This window comes from Coloeus monedula (genome assembly GCF_965178545.1).
Source record: "Coloeus monedula genome assembly, chromosome: 11".
In the NCBI taxonomy this organism is placed as follows: domain Eukaryota; kingdom Metazoa; phylum Chordata; class Aves; order Passeriformes; family Corvidae; genus Coloeus; species Coloeus monedula.
In genome coordinates, this window is record NC_138791.1 from 6,065,022 (window position 1) to 6,085,606 (window position 20,585).

The following is a 20,585-nucleotide window of genomic DNA, read 5'->3' on the forward strand; positions in this document are numbered from 1 at the left end:
TTTTTTGTCTTTGCTGACTGTCAGTGAAAAGGTATCGTGAATTCTATTTTCAGGACTGACACCAGCCTGAAGGATTCATACCAGCTAGCAAAGCCAACTTCAAATGTTGCTCTTTTTTTTTTCAACATCTGCTTTTTTTTGTGAACTATCATTCATGTCATTAGGAACCACACATTGTTAAACAGGGGTTGTTACTAAAAAACCACATCTATACATGCACTAAGTTTATCTTCCTTTTAAGATCATTATATATCATTACCCTATGAAGTAAGTACAGTTAAACAAAAACAAATAATACAAGGTTAGTTAAAAAACAGGTATCTTGCAGCTCAAATAAATAGCAGGGAAAGATTCAGTTCAACCACCTGAGTCACACACTCTCAAGCTGCACAAAGTGTACTGAAAAGGAACTCTCCACAATTACTGGTCTCTGACCTACCCCAGTGCCATGGGTCACATCCACACTGCTGCTATATTTCTGGGGTTTCACTGCATCACCATAATCAGCTGCATCAAAGTTAGTCTTCCACACCATCACCTGCAGAAGAAAGTTAACTCCATTAAAATTTTCTATCTAAGTTTGCTTATAGGTCAATTTTTTCAATCCTTCAGAGAAAAGTCAGCAGATCCACACAAAGTTTTCCTAGAAGAGCTTTGCCATTGATTAGATTAAGGATGTTGTCTGTAAATATGCTACTGAATACAGACCCAGCTCAACTGAGTTCTCAATGATAAGTGACCTCTTTCAACATCCTTTGGGTCAAGAACATCATTAAACTAGAATGACCAAGAGAACTTCAAAGCAACACAAAGAATACACCATTAAACTACAAATATTTTAAAATACCATGCTCAGCATTATGACATTTATCAGCCACGCTCCAACCAACCAGTCACTCATTTATCATAAGACTCATTCAGAGGAAAAGGAGAGTTAGTACTAAGACCAGCATTAGAGATCTTAAGCTAGTTTGTCAGCTGGATATCAAACTTAAATCCCACCTATAGGCCTCTGCTCTGCATAACACAGTACTGATTTCAGAAAAGAGGCCTCTAACACATAAATCACTTCAACATATGAAGAGGAAATCTAGGGATTAAACCCCTTAGCAGTGACTCTACAAGTCTAAAAAAGTAAAGAGCAATCCAGTCAACGATTTCAGAGGTCTAAAAGACACCCAAGAAACAAAACAGTTCATTTGGTTATCAAAAAGAGCATTCATTTTTCATTTACAAATTTTCATCACTGCTTTGCATGAAATAAAAGCAATTTTCTTTCACAGTTGCATGGTTAACCAACAAGGCCATTCCATTGTGCAACAGGGGAAAAAGTGATGTTCTTAGTGAATAGACAAATCTGTCTCTTCACAGGTAGCAAAGGTGCTGTTAAAGATGGGCATTGCCACCTGGTCCAACCTGGGGATTAAGAGCAATGCAACACAGCTCATTGAGGACTGATGACAGAAAAGTGGATCCTTACTCAGACCACTGCTTTGGGCTGAAGTCTGTCAGTGTCTTCAGCAGGGCAACTCACACTGTGTTAAAACCAGGACATATTTGCAGCACAGGCCTGTGCGACGGGCCTGTTTGCAGTTTGGTAATTAAGTGTGAGTTTCTTGGAAGGCTACATGTCTTAAATTACCACCAAAAAATTGGGTTTGACCTCCAGAGATGATGTTAACACAACAGCAAGTCACTTCAGCATGGTCCAGACATACAGGGTACACTTTTGCTTTTCCCATTGACAACTGAGAACAAAAAGCAGCAGCTTTTAAAGAAATGTGAATCTGGATTATAACTCAGAAAGGAATCAGATACCTGTTCATCAGAACCTCCAGAAGCAAAGAAGTCTCCATCTCTTGAAAACGTTACACAGGTGGCTGGTCCCTGCAAACACATTTAAAAGATAGGTTTAAAAGAAGATAAAAGGAAACAAAGTTTTACAAAGCTCCATTCATTACAGGTATTCATCATTTGACATCAGCAATCTAAAGGCAAAATTTGAAAAGCTCTTACCTGTCAGGTAAATGGGCCATAATTAACATGCTAAGCTTGTGGCACTTACCATTTCCCACACTTTTGAGTGTTTAAGACACCCACTTTTCAATATCCATGGCACAGACAGGAACAAACCGATTTTTACAGCACCAGGCTTTTTCTTGTTCCCCTCAAACATTCTCTCTTCACTATAGAATTAGAAATTTCTAAAACTCCTGTTCACTTATTAAAAGTGTTGAAATTATGAGGTTTTTTTATAGTAGGCTGGCTTAAACTGCTTTTCTCTTAGTAGTCTGATAAGAGAGATGCTAGAGTTAATGCATCCAGGATCACCTCTGCACAGCACTTGCATTTTGAAGAAGCCTCATGCTTACAGCAGTCAGTTCTGAGAGACTTTAAATGTTTCTGAGTGCTACAGCACACCTTCCACACCACACATCTACTTTAGTGTGTTTTCAACCTTCCTGCAAGCACACAGGAGGATGCACATAGGAAGGCTGAGGCAGGCACTCCAAGCTGGAACTAAATAGATGAGGAATTGTTACGTGTGTTCGAGCCCAGGCACAACAGACAAACTGTTCTGCTCAGAGTAAACAGCTGAGCACCCAGATCGTGGAGTTTTGTGTCAGCTGCTGAACACATTCCTCTGCAGACTGTTCACCAACACGAACAGAGCTCAGAATGAGAACTTCCAGAAGCTGCCTATGGAGCTGACAGGCTGGGGAGGGTTGAGAGGAAACACCAAAATCAAACACCAAAAACTCAACCAGAAAAGCCACAACCACCACCAAAAAACTCCACCACATGACCATACACCTCCTGACAGCAGCAGTTACCCTCTTTCAAGTAAGATCATGTATCTCAGAAGGCAATTAAGAAGCTTCTCCTCACCCTGTATCAAGTTGGAAGGAGACACAATTCTGAGTCCACATCTTCCCAATGGACATCACATAGAAACCTCACATCCTTTCTTTGCCTCCTTCATAAAAGTGAACTCAACATAATAAATCCTGAAGATAGACAAATACCCAAAGATTGCATCTGAGATAAGCACCCAGCTCTCACTGCAACCTGTGCCCCAAAGTCCTGTGGGCTTCCAACATGCTGGCACAAGGTTATGCCAGCAAAACCAGAGCCTTGCTGTGCTCACTCCCAGTGTGAAGAGTTTTAATATCCTTCAAACACATTAAGGTATTTCCATATTATCATTCCACATGCAGTGATTTCAGAATGTTTTGAGGCCTTCTCATAGCAACACCTCACTAGAGAGAACTTGCCAGGAATGATCCAGTAGCAGCAATTCCAAACCGCACGCGCAGTCAGTGGTGTGACTAAGCTCGTTCACCTGACACAGCAATAACTAGGGTAGATATTTCAGACCAAAGACACTGCCATCAATCAGCTGCGACAAAGTGTGCCTCTGCCTTTATTCCCACCCACCTACCCCGGTGTTCAGCTTTCTAATCACATGTCAGGAGTGGAGGCTCTAAAAAAAAAATGCAAAAGCAAAAGACAAATAAGCAGTAAGAAAGTGCAGAAACAACTCCACAGCCAGAAAATTGCAGTGGTGAATATTGCTCCAAGATAACAGAGATGAGCATACAGAAGCTGCTCTTGGACTATAATAAACCAGTCAGAGTTAGGAGGGCAGAAAAAATATTAAGACAAAGTGTTCAGGAAAAAGCACAAGTAGGGAACACTGGAAAGGAGCAGTGTTTCCTAAAAATATTTCTATCAGTGTAAATATTTCAGTGTATTTAGACAAAATCTAGTGCAACACAAATCACATCAAAACAGGCAATGAACTGACTCCAAAGTCATGGCATTCTGAAGGGAAAAAAAGTTCAACAGAACATATTCTTCCTGAAATAGAAAATTATATCAAAGACCAAAAGTGCCTTTATAAATTGAAAGAAAGGGAACAAACAAGTCAATGGACGCAACATCCTCTACAGATTTGTTGACATAAATTAAGTGAAAAGTACTCTTGCTACATACACTTACAGAACTCTTCCAAGAAACAACAGGTTTGCTATAGCAACATACAAATAAGAGTTTGCCAAACACCCCTGCAATTTAATATTAACACACCAAACAAAAATAAATAGATACACTTGCCAGTTATTAGACACAGCCTAACTTCCATTTGTTCCAGGTAAGCACAGCAGAAATCCAACAGATTTCAGATGAAGTTCTGGATAACAGGCATGAGATTGGAGACTGAAGAATTCAGATTTTCATTTTCCCCCCTCTTTTAACTTACTGCTTGCATTAAAAGTATCAAAAAGTAGCAGTTGCATATTCATCTATAGAAGTGGCAGAGTGAATTTTAAGCTTATTTCCCACATAACTAGAACTTGTGGGATGCAGCAACCTTCTACGGGATCACTCATCTCCTCTTTCTGTACCAGGATCAAATAGCTTTCTGTTAGTATTTCCTGGAGGTTCAGAATTTCCAGTCTGCACCCCTAATGTCCAGGGTGTTCCACACAAGCTGCTTAGCACCAATCCCCAAACTCCTGCAGCTTCTTGCCTTAGACTAGACAGCAAGCTGCAGGAAGAAGGGGTTGGGCAATGACATACACCAAGTTAGTGGTAAGAAACATTTCCATTTAATCCTCAGCAGGTCAACATGAGGACTGCCAAGTTTTTGTGAACATGCAGTAGCGTTTGAAATTTTAACAGCAGCTTAGGTGACACTGGGAGAGCTGCAGAAGTTTTGAAGAAAAGTGCAGAAGAAAGCAACAAGTGATCCGCTGAAATTGTTGAGTGAGAAGAACATGGTCACTAATCAATATTCAGCTCATCTTTAAGAGTACCAGGCAAGGTAGAAGCAAGTCCCAGAGAGCCTTGAAAAGGACAAATAGCTCAAACACTGGATGGAGCAAAGCAACCATAAAGAAAAAGGAACCTATACAGAAGGAATGGTAACAGCATCAAACCTCACTGTTTGCAGCAGCATTCCCAGTGAACAAGATTCAGTCAAGGCCAGATATGCATGGCATGGCAGCTGAAACACCAGGTGACAGCCCATTTCTAGCTGTGTATGTAGGTGAGAAAGGTGAGACCCAGCACACTACATAATTTATGTGCAGAGATAGAGATTACACCTTCTCCCTATTTCCCCACTTCCTACAAAGGAGGTTTGTGACCGTGAGGCCTTTACTGCCCTAGCATTTCACAGCTTGATCAGCTTAAACAAAACATTATGTTTGGCTTTCAAAATAGATGTTCAAACCATTCTGAATGACTTGAATGCGTTAAGTGCCAAGAGAGGCGGGATCTGAAGCCAGGACACAGATTACACCACCAAGTGACTGGCAGGATGCTAATAGCACCAGTAACAACTGACACAGGGGTGACATAAGACAACAGGAATAGCATCCCTGAACACAAAGCTTTCAAGGGTAGAGCTAAAAATAGATTTCTCTGAAAGAAACACTTAAGAGAAAGGCCGAGAGTTTAGTCTGGAGAAATATAACTGGAGCCCAGAATCACACCTGCACACAGCAGATGAATGTGTACCATGCATAAATAATGAGTGGACAATCACAGAGAAATCCTTCTTGAACACCCTTTCCTTCTCCCAGAGCTGCTGGGGACAGAAGGCACATCACTTCAACAACAACGGGGCCAACACCAACAGGCAAGTCAAGAGAGGCCAGACTTTCAGGCTTCAGCTAGGAACAGAGCTAACATTTTGGCTTCAGCATAAGAGAAGAAACAAGAGCCAGGTTGGAGAAGGTCCAGGAATAAACCAGAGAAGAGTAGTTTAATGATACACTGTCTGCACTATGAAAGGAGAGGCAGTGTAGAAGGAAGCTGCAGAGACAAGTGGGGTCAAGGATGCCAGTAGATTTTTTTTTGTTGTTGTTTCAGTCCTGCAAGAAACTAATGCATAGTAGAGAAAAGCCAGGTAAGAGAGCAAGGGAAATGCTAAAAGATGGAAGAAGGCATATCTAGAGGATGCAAACAGTTGAATTAAAGGAGAGCTTCCTCTTCCACTGCCACAAAAGGAGATGTAGAAGTGGGAGCCTCAGTACATTCAGCCAAACTCTCCAGGAACAGACTAACTAGTGCAAAGAGAAACAGGAGACAATGAGAGGAGACAAGGCCTGAGAAGCAAATCCAGCAGCAACGAGTACACTGGGATCCCAGCCCTGGCATCATCACCAGTTCCAGGCATGAAAGAACTAATAACAAACAGAGCAGTCATTGCCACTGTTGACAGTGCTTTCAGCTCTTTATGCATGGGAGAAGAGGGCAAGTCACATAGGAAAGGGAAAAGGGAAGGGAACCAAGGAGAAAAGCACAGGGAACAGAGATGACAACAGAGATGTTTTCAGGTGGAATACCTCTGACAAGAAGTCACAAGGATTCTCAGTCCACTGGGATTTGAAAAATTCCCGAGCAAGACTGTCATGCTTGCACCCTCCTTCACAAGGGAGTAAGGGCTACAACTAACATAAGGAAAGTTTATACTGACATTTTACAGCTGAATCATCAGCAGCTTTAACTCCTGAAAGCTTCAGTCTATAAAAATACAAGGCAAAGACAGAGAACTCCTATTTCCTTTCAAGACTCAGAAATGCTAGCCTAAAGTCAGTTGCTTGTTGTTTGTAACACACATTTCTTTCTTTTTTGACTTCTGTGTAGCCCTGAGATGTCCTCACACTCTTCAAAGAGGACCAGGCCTGCACAGATATTTAATCCCACCTAGGCAGAGCTGGCAGCTGACCATAAAGGAGCACATTTGTTTCCTATGCACCTGCTCAGGAGACCTGACTCATTAGTCAGTGAGCAAAGCAGGGAGCATTCATGTTGCCCAGGTAGGTAAAATGTAGCTACTTCATAGTTCAAGTCAAGGTTGCTTCAAGACTTGTAACTTTGCATTTTCGGTCTTCCTATTCATGAACACAACCATGAGATGTTTTCTAAATATTTACTGAGAACTTCATTCCACTGAGGAAGTCAGTCTGGAAATGCTCTAAACCACTCCAAAGGGCAGACAAGCACCATGTACATACCTGCTCTCCTCTAGCAACTCTCTGGGGGTGGCTTAGGGGCCTCAAAACATTCTGTTCTTCAACAGTGATTCAGTACTAGAGGTGGATTTACATACCAAGCCAGTGTCTCATCTGTATGGAATTAGATAAGAGCACTTCACAGCTTGAAGCACTCCAGAACCAAAATATGCAGCACAATACAGAATGATATTTTGCAGCTGCAAGATGTCAGCTCCAAGCTGCAAACTTCTGTCTCTAATGATCCTTCTGCTACAAGGGGCCAGCTACATTTCAATTAAAGACAGCAATGTAAACTTGGCCAACCTCCCCATGTAAACTACAGCTAATCAGCTGCTAACAAATTCCTGGCACTCCAGCAGTTGCGTCAAAGTATGCCTAAAGGACCTTAAGGTTTTTTTTCCTTCAAGTGTCCACTTGCATGCAGCCTTCCCAGAACAATGTAACAGTAGCCAGCTGTCAAAGTAGGAACAAAGTGTCAACCAGAATGTTCAACCACACGATGCCAGAGCTCAAGAACATCTTCAGAACAGGCTGTCCATCTGGTGACCAATCTGCAGCACTCGCTTAAAAAGGCAAATCTACTTAATGACCAAAAAAGTCCACACCACTTTGTTTTTAGCCACTTGGGGATACCGGCACAAATCACAGTGATAACAAAGGGGACAAAAAAGTCCCTTGATATTAAGTAGCCTGGATTTATCTATGAGCAAAACAAGCTGGAGGAGCAGCCAGTGCAGGAATCCACCCCAGTGGATCCACCCCTGGTGACAGCAGAGCCTGTGGCCACGGACAGCTGCTTCCTGTGAATGAAGCACAGGTTGCCTTATGCTTTGACCAGAAAAGCAAGGTAACTGTTCAATCAGTTGGTAAAAGAACCAACCCACAACAATACAGCACATGCCAGACAGAGAAGGCCAGGCAGGGCTATACCAGGACTGGTTCCACAGCTATCTCAGTGCAATCCCTTAAAGACAACCAGAAAGCTCTACCAGCCACTTCAATACTGAAGGAGCTGTAAACGCCACAACAGCAGCTACTCTTCAGCTGTGCCAGTGGCAAAGCTTTTCCGAGGCCAGTTAGATGCCCAGGAGAAAGAGGCAGACACTGTTTCACTGATCTGAAGGAGCAGGGAGGAAAAACAAGGAGCTTTAATTCTACATTTGAATAGATGATCCCCCAACTGTTCTGTAAAAGCCTCAAGTTAAGTACAGCATTAGCCTAAAGGGACTTTCTGTTGCTAATTCTGAAGATCTCCATCACCATAATCAGTTTTGGACTCTCATTCAATGCTAAACTTTTTTTGTGCTACTGCAGTCACTGAGGCACAGCTAGCAGCTCAGATAGGAGAAAAACAGAAAGCAGGTTCAGCCTTCTGCTGAACCATAACCAGGCACATCCCTTCCTGAGGGAAGGGGGAAAAGTGTAAAGATTCCCCATTCTTCCAACACCCTTTTCCAGGAAGCTACTTCCCAAGAACTCACTGGGCAGATTAACACAACAGACAAATATGAAAACAAGATTAAGGCAACAGAAGCTTTGCAGCCCATATCTGATAGGAGTATCCACTTAGTCCAGTTTTCCAAGTAAGAAAAGTTTTATACAGCTGAGGCTGACATGTTAGGTTAACCAGCATTTGTTATCTCCTCCCTATTCTTTTAGCAGTTGAACCCTTTAGTCAGTTTTAATCAAAGCTCTACTTCATGGAAGATATAAGCACAAGGTTTTCCTATGTTTTCCATTAATATTACAAAAAAAGAAAATTTTATTAATGTATAGCAAAAGAGAAGTTACAGAAGAAACTTGACCTTCTTAGAAATCAAACAAGGCAGTCACTAAACAAAGCCACAAGAAGCCAGAATTATCAGTTTTACAGCTTACACAGATACCATTATTGCCCACAACCATCCCCACCATCTCCAAAAGCTTAAGGCTGTGGTTTTCCCCTGACAGTTTTTATGCTTTAAAACTCAGCCCCCACTTTAAAAGAGACACAAGTGGGTTAAGAATTTCTGTTCTCTTTGTCCCTTCAGAAAGGGAACCCTTAAGGCAGGCCTGCTTTTTCACACCCCACTCTGCACGGACAATGAAATTAGTCTATTTATCTTCTTCATTTAAGATTTAGAAAGAGAGCTCCAAGCATTCATAAAATTAACCTTACAAGCAACACATCCAGCAGCATAATACTAATAGGCCAATCAGTTAAACTTAACCAACCAGCACCATTTGTCACCTTCAATTTTATGATTCAGTCCATTAACAAGATGTTCCCAAATCAAATCCCAAAATAGATTTCCTCTATTTTATTGCTACTGTTCTTGAATCTCCTGCCAGGTGAACAGCATTTATCTTCAAAACACCTGTGTCAAGGGGCCAAGTGTTATTTGCAGCTCTCTAGAGAGGGAGGGAGACAGAGCTGCACTAGAGAGTTGCTGACAAGGTCAGTCAGAGCCTAGGGTGCTGCTCTGAGTTTCTTCTGTGTTAGACTACTCGATATTGGAGCTCACTTTTAGTCTTGCTTTCTCATTCTCTCCATTGCTGCCTTACCTGCTTCCCTTCAAAACAGTGATGACCGCAAAAATTACTAGCATCATAATTTTACACAAGGAAATTTTCAAGCAATTTTTGGCGCTGAAGAATGAAAGCCTCGAGCACGGATTTGCTCAGTTTATTAAGAGTTTGTACATTACTCTAAAAAAGGCTTTGCCTCACCTGGTGACCATGCAGAGTATAGAGGAGTCTTCCTTCTAGCAAGTCCAGAATCTTAAGAGTTGAATCATTGGAAGCAGTAACCAGATAGTTTCCAGAGGGGTGAAAGGAAAGACTGTTGACCACAGAGCTGTGCACTAAGGATGGAAAAAAAAAAGTATAATAGTCACCAAGAACAGTGTACATAAGCCCAAGGCAAAAGTATAAAATAAAGCACAAGCACATTCCAATTTTCTGTTATAAAATTTAACAGGAAAATTATCATGGGGGAAACATTCCACAAAAGCTCTTCAAAGCACTAGAGAACAATAACAGTAACTCAATTCTTGTAAAAATAGGCACTACTTTACTGAAAGGAAAAAGGAAGCTTTGCCAATTACTCTGGGAGATTTAACACTACAGAAGCTTCCAGTATAGCCCCAAAATGTACTGTATGTGCAAGTGAACTACAGGATTCTGGGAGAGTGCTGGACATTGATATACTTTACTACTGTGGAGATGCTGGTCTCACTCCCAAGTCATTCTAGATTAAAATTTGTATGTTAGGACACTGAGAAGACTGAAATTACAGTGGAAGAGACTCAGAATTGACATTGCACAGCTTCTTTTGGTTTACTATCTGACTCTAGCCAAGACTGGGCTTAAGAAACACTAGGAAATAAGAGCAACTTGAAAATGGTCCAGTATAACCATTATTTCCTCAGACATCCTATTTGTCTCACCAAACATTTAAGGCAAATATAAATAGACCAACTATCAAGAGTGTGAACTTGCAAAAAAGCCATTTTCCCTGCATGAAGATGAAGCCCAAGATATATTTTGAAAAAAGCTGAAGAAAACGTTCTAGGAAAAAAGTCAAACTTCATTGAAGTTCACTGTAACATTAAACATTCAATACATGACTTTTTTCCCTCCCCGAACTTTTACAAAACAGGCTATTGAACATATTTATTTATGAGAACACGCAGTACTTCACATATGCCCAGCTTTCTGAGCGTATGTGATATTACAGAATATTAATATTATGCCTGAGGAGGGATTTAACCATCCAATTATTCTTAATTATACTATATGCCCTCCAAATGTTCTGGTATCGCAAATCTACTACTTCTGACACATCACACCTAACTAAATTTATGTTCCGTTGAGAATCTACTGTGCATTTTAAATCCATACTGCATGTTAAAAAAACCCCTTAAAATACCATTTAAAATACATTAGAACCAAATATTATTTTTTCCATATGTAGATTTGAGGCAGATAGCTGAAATAACCTTGCTCAATTGTAAAACAGAATACCTCTACTTTTGAAACTTTCAGGAACATTAAATACCTCAGCTAAGTTCTGAAAACGACTCCTCTTGACCCAAACTATTAAAAAACACAGAAGAAAGCCTTAACACAGATAACTTATATTCTTGTTGGTGAATACTGCCTCTATCACACAGCTAGATGTTCCTCTACCCCCAGCCCCGTATTATACTATGTATTAAAGTAGAAAAAAAGTCTCTGTGGAGTCCTTTCCTATGGAAGAGTGATAAATCTCTTTCTCCCTTGAAAATCTTATTCGGAGTGATCTGTAATATTCCTCACCCCCATAGTGTCTATATTCAGATAAATGCAAATGTATCTTGTCAACTAAGGAAAGTCCTGAAAGGAATCACATCAGAAATAGACAAGGTTAGTAATATACCACATCTTGCAAGTTCCAGGCCATAAATGAGGTACTTCCAGCTTCACAAAACAACCTTTCCATAATGGAAAAAAATCACACAGACCGTAGCTGCGTAAGCAGCCGCAGGTTCTGTGCCCAAGGACTTCTTGGCTCTTGTAAACTCAGAGAAAAGTTCATCTCTACTGCCAAAGCAGCTCATACCTCCCACAAGACCATTCATAACACCTCTCCAGAAAACATGCCAACACATCCTGCCACCTCACTTGATCTCATGTTGTAAACAATAAATCCAGTGCAGCACAAGGTGGCATCTCCCAGTGACTTGTTGGTACAAGGCCATGCTTCTGCCAGCCAAGCCCTAGCAAAAGAAGAGCCTGTTAAGGGACTTATACTGGGGGTTAATATCTAAAATTGAGTCCTCTCAGCCTGCACAGAACTGTCCCAAGCCTCACAACACTTCTTTTATGTAATTACAAACCTTAGTAACCACCAGTGAGAAAATAAATTAGGATGGACTTGACACAGCCACAGTCTCTACTGAACAGATAACCACCATCAGCCCCATCCAAACTGGATAAAAGTACCAACTATTCTTTTTAAACAGGAATGAAAAAAACAGGTTAGAGCTGTTTTCAAAGACCTGCTACAGAGGTGTCCCACACAAAACTTTGGACAGGGAAAAAATGTCAGGCAAGAAACATTGGCCATTTTTGTAGGGGCTGTACAAAATCTGCTGTACAAAAGAGTCAGTGCCAAGCAGAAGACCGAATAAAGCATCTGTGTGTTCTCCTGTACAGTAAACGTGACGAGAGCAGACTTTGCTTGGCTCAAAGAAAAACACACCATACAAAAGGTTTTGCAGCTTGCTCTCTATTTCCAACTTTCATTTATAAATGTCACAGTTGGAACAAGTGCTGGCAACAAGAGCAACACTGCTAAAAGACTAATCAGTGCTGGAAACCAGCCCAACTTTAAGACCCAAGAGCCCAAGGCAGGGCTACTCATCTATTAACTCCTCCATGCAACTCCTTGTTTAAAATGGATTCCCTGGAAATCGGGCAGCATCAGCACGTTCTGAAGGCACAGATGCCATCTAGTGGGACAGCACTGGCAGCCTCACAGGGAAGGCACAAAACGAAATCAGATTTAGCCAGAAGGAGGTGTGTATAAACCCTCAGAAGGGCAGGACTTACAAACACATCTCCAAGACATGTTACAAACACATCAGCTTGTGGCCACAGGTGCATGAAGTGACTGCAAAAAGCCACCGTTGCAATTCAAGGTTTCTTCAGCTATTATTACTATTTTTAGTTCAAAGTTTAATACACAGTAGCTGTTAAAAATAACACTCACCCCAGGAAATTATTGCTTCCATACCAAGGGTGTCACACTAAAATGCCATTCAGTAAGGGTGGGATACCAGGGAAATATGTCATTCCAAGACAAAAAATAAACCTGGCAGCCACATTAGATTTGGACAATTTAATAGCAGTAAGTGGAAAGCAGGAAGAGATGACTTTTGAGCCAAGTTCTACTGGAAACATGCACAGCAGATCTTGCCACCATTGAAAAGCTGATAAAGCAGGTTAAAGGACAATCTGACACTGCCCAAGTATCTAAAAACACTACTGATTTTAGCAACAAGACTTCAGGAAGGCGTTTCCAAGTTTTGATATGGGCCACAAGTTAACAATACTTATTACACAAACTGCACGCTCAATACTGACGAATTGGAACAACAGTCGTCAAAAAGTTTGATTTCTATTAGATTTTGTTAACTATCAGAGAACTGGGAGTGACTGTGATCCAGAAGAATCTGAAGAAGCTGACTGAAGCTGTGAGGCTGTCACAGCAGGAACCCACAATAGCTGATGCTGAGGGCAGAAAGAACACACCAAGCTCCAGCCCCATGTCTCTGATCTGTTTTACAGGCATGCCAGAAGCAGTTCCTCAGGGAAAGTTATAAATTAAGTTTAATAAGCTTAATAACCAACACTGGAAACAATGCTTGAGCATGTATTGATTTTAAAATATCACAGCCTTAAAAACTGCTAGTAGCAAAGAAAAGCCACATTTAGGCTGAAGAAACTAATGCACAGAATAGGTCAACCAATCTCAAAGAAGCTGGCAGGGATGGGAAAGCCCCCTTTTCCTATCCAGATCTACCAAACACCAGCACTAATCAGTGGGACAAGAACAGGTAATGGGAGGAGAGGCCATTTGGCATCATCAAAGCTAATTATGGAAGCTGAAAAACAGAGTCCAGAAAAGGAACTATAAACACGGATCATACTATAGAATTGCAATTGATTGATTTTGACTTTCCTTTTTTTGTTAACTTTTCCTAATTTTTTATAAAAAACCCTCACATTTTGATTTGCTGGAATACAGCTGACTCCTCCTATAGGCTTATTCAGAGGCAAAGGCTTTTTATTGCACACCACCTTCTCAAGAACAGTGAGAAATGGCATCACAGCTGAGACCCATGCCCACCTGCAACATGGGACAGCTTCAGAATTAGCTCTGGAGCTAACACAAAGCAGAGCACGACATCTGGTGAAGAAAGGCTTCTGCTGGCAGTGCCTTTTTTGAAAAGCAGCAGCTGATGGAGGAAAAACCCTTGGACTTCAGAGCAATTCACACCAATACATGGAAATGTTCAACTTTGTAAGCTCTGAACTTGCCTTGGTAATGCTGAAGGAGTCTGTTCATCCTGATGTCCCACAGCTTCACTGTGCTGTCCGTACTCCCCGCAGCAATGCAGTTACCAGTGGGATGGAAATCCACGTGGTTCACAAACCTGTCAGTGGCAATCAAACCCAACTGCTTACGTTCAGCTCTTGCTAAAGATCAAAAAAGCCTTTTCAACCACATCATGACTCATTGAACATTAAGGAAAGGAGATAACCCGAACATTTATTTTGCTGAATTTCTCATAAGACCTTACTTCTAACCCCAGGCAGACTGCAGGCTCCTACCTAAGCACACGATCTTCAGTAGTTCACACTGCAGGTGTAGGAGCTGTAGACACAAACCTCCTGAAATCTGATGGATCCAACTGTCACAACAGCATTTTCAAGTGTTCATTTAATGTTTGCATAATATATGTCTTCTATTAAATTAACATTATTTCCAGAGTGACGTGTACAAGACTGAACAGAGATTTTTCTTCTGTTAACTAATTTTAAGATGGAACTTAGTGAATTTGTGCCTGAAATCATATGTTGCCACTTGGAAAGTAGCAAGGCTGAGGCCAAATTTCTTTCTGGACCTGAATCCAATCAATTTTTAGTTTGAACACATAAGTACAATAAAAGCTTCTGAACCTTCAAGGAAAGATATCTTGTAACTCCTCACCAAACAAACTGGATAAAATAAATTATCTTTTGAGAATTCTTGTAACAAGTACTGAAAAAGTTGAGATATTTCAAGAGGTTGTTTGGACAAGACACATACTTAAGGGCACTGAAAAAAATAATGTGGTCTGAGTTTGTCTTAATATCACTGTATATTACCTAGAAAGAACGTAACATTGCACTAGAAATTCAGTGCACCAAGGAATTAGGGAGATTCCAGCCTCAGTTCTCTGAGGACTTGTTTTATGTTTCTGGGTAAATTATCTTTTGGTATGGCTCAACATCCCAAATTTAACACCTTTTTTCTGAATGCAAAGTGGGGTTTTTCAATAACCTCGTTATTTAAAAACATGAAGATGAATCAAAGCATCCAAGCGCCATTCTGTCAGTAGACTTTTGCACTTTTAATTTATGTCAACTCAGAGCAAAATAAAAGAAGAAATAAGGAATTTAAGCATCTCCAAAAATAAATAAGAACAAAGAAACTGAGGCTTGATGTGCTGGACAGTTACTGAAATATAACCCTCAGAGTTCTAACCTTGAGCAGTCACAGAAGCCAAGGCAATTCTGGCTTGGGCCCTCACACTGGCTACTTTTGTAAGAGGTGCTAATGGTTTTTTAATCAGTTTTAGGATTGCTAGGACAGGGACCTCTGAACCTCACAAACCAGGTGTAAATTCCTCAGGCAACCCCACTTCAGACATCACCACCAGGTACTTACCCCCCATGCTCACAGAAGGAGTAGATGCACTCTCTGCTGGTTTTGTCCCACAGCTTGACAGTTTTATCATCACTGGCTGACACTATCAATCGTCCATCAGGAGAGAATCTAAGGTAAGAGTTACAGCAAATAAGAAATGTCCCCAAACGAAAGGAGTATTGGGTTGACTGAATTTGGCTGACTCTCAAAGCATGTTGGTAAACACACCTCGCTTTTCAAGAAGTCACAGAGGCATCAATGAGACTGAAAATCCAAACACTAAGTTGTGGGGAAAAGAAAGCAAGCCCTAAGTACTCAAACTGTCCCTAACTCCACAAGCATATGAAATAACCCTCAGTAAAGTCCTGAGTCTGACTTAAGATCTTATGTCCTACTTGTTTCAATTGAAGTGTACCTCAAGTTGTGTCTCTGCCCTGATTCAAAACAATTCCTGCCTTTGCCACAAGAGTTCAGAGCAACACAGTTACTCACAAGAAAACAGCTACAGCAGTCTTCACCATTGCAGTGCAGGAGAATATATTAAGCTCCCATCTCAAAATCTCATATACATGACAGATCCAGACCTCTCTTCAGAGGCATACACATTACAGAATCAGGACTTGAGTCCCTAACTACAGATCATCAGGCATACTGGAAACATCCTTTCTGCTCTTCTGTGGGTATCTGTAGTGCTACCAGCCACTGCCACCACATTCCAGAACTGTAATGAACTTTACACCTACAGAGGAACCATGGCTTTATCCTAGATGCACATACACATAAATAACTCCTCAAAACCAAACCTGAAACAGTTATCAGGAAATAACGCTATTATCATGGCAGCACTTACAACATTCAGGAGGTAGCACAGGTGATCATTTTAACTAGGGGCATTACAAGTCTAAAGAAACTAAGCTGAAATAACAGTAGAAACCTTTCCTTTTTTCCTATTAGCAACTTCAAGATACAGAATTCTCCTCACCAGGTAAAAAGCAAAACACAGAGCAGAAAAGCCTCTGTCTGACAGAGTTCACTGGAGAAACATAAAGTGGGTGCAGACTATTACTCAAAGGATCTCTCTGCAGGTCAGCAATATATTTCATTCAAGAGACACACTTGAATCACTCTGAACAGAAATGTGTTGCACCAGACCATGACACTGAGCCTCTGCTTTGAGGGATAAATCCCTGTCTCTGTTTGTCAGAGAGCCGTACTCACCTGGCACAGCGAACCCAGTTGATGTGCTGACTCAGTGAGAACAGAAACTTCTGCCTGTGAACCGTCCACACTTTGACTGTTTTGTCATCAGAAGCTGTAACTAAGGACTGGCCATCGCTGGAGAAATGAACACTTCTCACAGTTGCTGTGTGAGCCTTGAACACAGTCGATTCTCCTTTGCTACACAAAAGGGAAGAGCTCTTTAAAATTGCACAAGAGGGCAGCAAAGACATTCTGTACTTGAAAACACAAAGCTGCCATATGCTGAGCAGTGCTAGGAGCCCCCACTTCTATGGGAATTCTATGTGATCGCACTAGGATAAAAACACTGATCAACCCCAAACTTGCTCATGCTTCATGAGCTATAGAAAACACACAGCTAAAACCAGTTGTTCCAGTTCCATACTGGAGGCCAATCCAACAGGAAACAAGCCATATAGGTTGTGTCCTATATAGGGGCAAAAAATGCTACTGCTAATTTGTGCAGCCATTTAAAACACTTACAAAAATATCAATATAAAAGAAGACACCGAGGTTCTGTACTGTTGCCAGGTCCTTTGCTGCAAGGCAGGCAAGGAGAGAGGTGTTTTCACAGCTCACCTGGAGAGAGCCAAGCAGGTAACAACCTCACAACTGCTCCTGTAAAGGCCCATGCTCCAGCTGGACAACTCCAATGCCATGTTACACAAGAAATAACACAACTGAATTCAGCACACCTGATGCTGTACAACTGTGAGCAAACTGCCATTAACTCAGCCAGGCAAGACAATTCAAATGTGTTCATTTTTCTTTACACATCATTTCCAAATAAATGCAAGATGCATTTTTCTGGCAAATAAACACAAAGCGTATTTAGAGATCCAGAGCACAGCATATTTAGAGATCCAACAGATTTATGGAGCTCTTGGTCCAAAATCTGTCTCCAGCACGTACTGTACCACCAGGAGGTCCATATTCACAGATTGAAGAGAAGACAAAGACACAGTGGTTCTTCTTTCCCTCAGGCAGATCCCTGTCCCATAGCCAGAGAACTGCTACAAAGAAGGAGAAATCCCAAGCCATAATGAAACACACAGAGAGGCAGAAGGGAATAGGTACTCACGCGTTAGTGATCCACAAACGGACTGTTTTGTCTCTAGAGCCTGAAGCCACCAAGTGACCAGAAGGTGAGAAATGGACGCACAAAACTGCATCTTTGTGGCCCACAAAGCGATAGGCTCTCATCTGAGGCTTCATACTCCAGATCATCAGGTATGAATCCATCGAGCCACTTGCTGAAACAAAAAAGGGAAAACAAAACCACACAAAACCAAACTTGCATTAGTTCTCCTCCAATTACACTAAAGCTACATTTCACACTCAGTTCACCATCACAGCTTGCAGAAGTCTCAACAAATTGCCCTTGAAGCTTCACCAGTCTATCACAAGCTGCGTATTTCATTATTTTCACGCATATAATTTCATCAGTAATTCAAACAAAATAAGGCCAGCCATGCATTACTTTGGACTGACAATTTACTTCCAAGAGTCCAGCCATGCAACAGCTGAGGAGGCAGAAGCCACACAGGTTGCAAATCTTCCACACACTCAGGAAATGAAGGTTATCTCATCACTTTCTTATTGGGAAGCAGAGGCAGGTATCAGCTGCAGCAAGTTAAATGTCACTACAGATTAAGCAGAGAAGACAAGTGAGTTGGTGACTTAAAAGCACCCAGGCTACACCTCCCTCCAACACCTCTCTCTTGTGGCAAAACACTGGTCAAAGTCAGCTCAGAAGCTCTTCACAACATATTAAAAACACAAGCTTGCAAGGAGAGTGGAGCAGCGTTCAATTTGCTGTCAGCAGGAAGCTCCAGCAGGACCTTTTGCTGTTGCAGAGCTCACTACCTCCACTGCTCCCTCCATCTAACTAAGGCAAAGCAGCTCTTTCTTTATCCTCTGGCCATCAAAACACAGACAATTTACCCAGTTGTTTCTTATTGGGACTGAAGTCCACACTAGTGACAGCATCTCTGTGGCCTTTGAAGTGTCTCTCCAGGGATGGATCTTCCTAAAAGACAAAAATGTTCAGACACTACAGATTTAAGAACCATCTTTGCACAATAAAATAATTTTATTTCTACAGCAAGTGAACCACGCCACACATTCACCCCACAAAAACAAGGTAGAGGCAAGAACTGTTGTGCAGGCAACTGCACAACACAAAACAGAGATTTCACATATACCATAAATTTTAAAAGAGGTAAATTATCCAAGCTGTTATTAGCTTGGATCTTGGGTGACTGCACAAATCCCTCACGCATTTTTACAACACACTGCTGGCACAGAGACTCTAAGCTGGCTATAGAACAGATAAGCCATGTCCATAGCACCTGAATAGGCAGCCAAGCTCAGCTTTCCTCTAACAGCTGTTCATCTCAGCTCAGGTGTAGCCAAGAGGCAACTATTTACACAGAAGAGACAAACTGGCAAGATTTAACACACCTGTTGAAACAGGCAGGAGGAATGAGAACTGCAGCAAAACAGACTGACACACAACCCTTCCCACAGCACCTTGCTGCAAAGGCCAAAAAAAGCCTGAGGTCAGGCAAAAAGGACAAGCAAAGACCCGAGAGAACCATTACAAGAGGCTTTAAGACTTGAAAATTAGCCAAAGTTCAGGTCAGGCTGATCAGCCTTCAATCCCTGCTCTCACATACGCTGCCCCTGCCTCCCTGGCAATCCCCACCACAGCCTTCTCCCACGCCGCACCTGACCAGAGCCCCCTGCTCAGACAAGCACCCACCTCCAGAACAGGGCAGCTCTCCCCCCTCAACACCCAGCACCAGCCCTCCGCAGATCCAGAACCCCTCCAACAACCTAGAGGTGCTGCTCCCCACAAACAGAGGCCAACCCCAGCTGCAACAGCACCCCAGACCCATGGCCACCAGCAGCATTAAGCTCCCCAAGCCCTCCTGCACGATGCCACCCCACAGCAGCACTGCATCCCCCCTAAACCCAGCATTGCTTCCCACCGCCACCCCGGCCTCAGAGCCCCCCACAGCACCGGACAGGCCCGGGCCGCCACCAGCCCTGCCTTCCCCTTCCACTCTTCCCTGCACCGTCACAACCCTCCCGGCTCGGACACAACGGCCCAAGGGCTGTCACCGCCGCCACCCCCGCTCAGCGGCAGTCCCCCCGGCATTCCGGGAAGCTCAGGCCCCGCAGTAGCGGCCTCACACAGGCTGTTCCGACCCGGCCCGGCCGCCCCTCACCTGGCAGAGGGCGGCCATGACGCCCCGCGGCCGCCGTTCGGTTCCCGCGCCGCGCGCGCCCCGTAGCAACGGCCCCGCCCTGCGAGGGGCGGGCAGGGGCGGGCCGCGCCTGAGGGGCCGCCGTGGCGGGCTCGGGGCGGGCGGGCTCCTCAGGCCCGTGAAATGAGTCCGTGCCGGGGGGGCTGGTTCCTCTGAGCACAGCCGGCCCCTCACAGGAGGCTCAGGACGTCGGGGAGAGCCCCCTCCGGCGCTGTTCTATCAGTTATTCCGACAGGGTTGCTGCCGCTCCCTGGGCAGTCCGTTCAGTGCCCAGCCACCCGACTCCTGTCCCTTTGCCTCACTCCTGCTCTGGGGCTGAATGGCTGATGGAGGCGATCCCCGAGTCTCAGCCAGGGGAGCACCACAAGCCCGTGCTCTCCAGGGCTAAGAACCCGGGCTGGTCACTTCCAAGAAGTTCAGCTGGCGGCAAATCAGTTGCTTCTGCTTGGTCTGCAGGACCAAATAGGAACTCAGCCTGGGGTTGTGCAAAGAGCACAGGACAACTGAGAAAGGTTTATTCTTCCAATGGTTTAATACCAACTCAAATCTATTTCTTCCAGCTCTATTCAGCTCTATCTAAGAACAGCGCTAGTAATTAGACGCTATGGACTG

The 20,585-nt window shown here is 42.9% G+C and overlaps 1 protein-coding gene across 1 annotated transcript in view; it reads right to left on the reverse strand.

Moving 5' to 3' along the window:
- The window catches only part of POC1A (POC1 centriolar protein A), a 44,549-nt gene extending 24,595 nt beyond the window's left edge, over positions 1-19,954 (reverse strand). Inside the window, exons 1-9 of the mRNA XM_082288769.1 lie at positions 19,935-19,954; positions 18,646-18,730; positions 17,783-17,954; positions 16,681-16,860; positions 15,484-15,591; positions 14,091-14,206; positions 9,735-9,868; positions 1,819-1,887; positions 440-538 (exon numbers count right to left, since the gene is read on the reverse strand). Coding sequence (XP_082144895.1) covers positions 440-538; positions 1,819-1,887; positions 9,735-9,868; positions 14,091-14,206; positions 15,484-15,591; positions 16,681-16,860; positions 17,783-17,954; positions 18,646-18,730; positions 19,935-19,952 — 981 coding nt within the window. The 5' untranslated portion in view covers positions 19,953-19,954. The remainder of the gene's footprint in view (positions 1-439; positions 539-1,818; positions 1,888-9,734; positions 9,869-14,090; positions 14,207-15,483; positions 15,592-16,680; positions 16,861-17,782; positions 17,955-18,645; positions 18,731-19,934) is intronic.
- Positions 19,955-20,585: the final 631 nt, after the last annotated feature.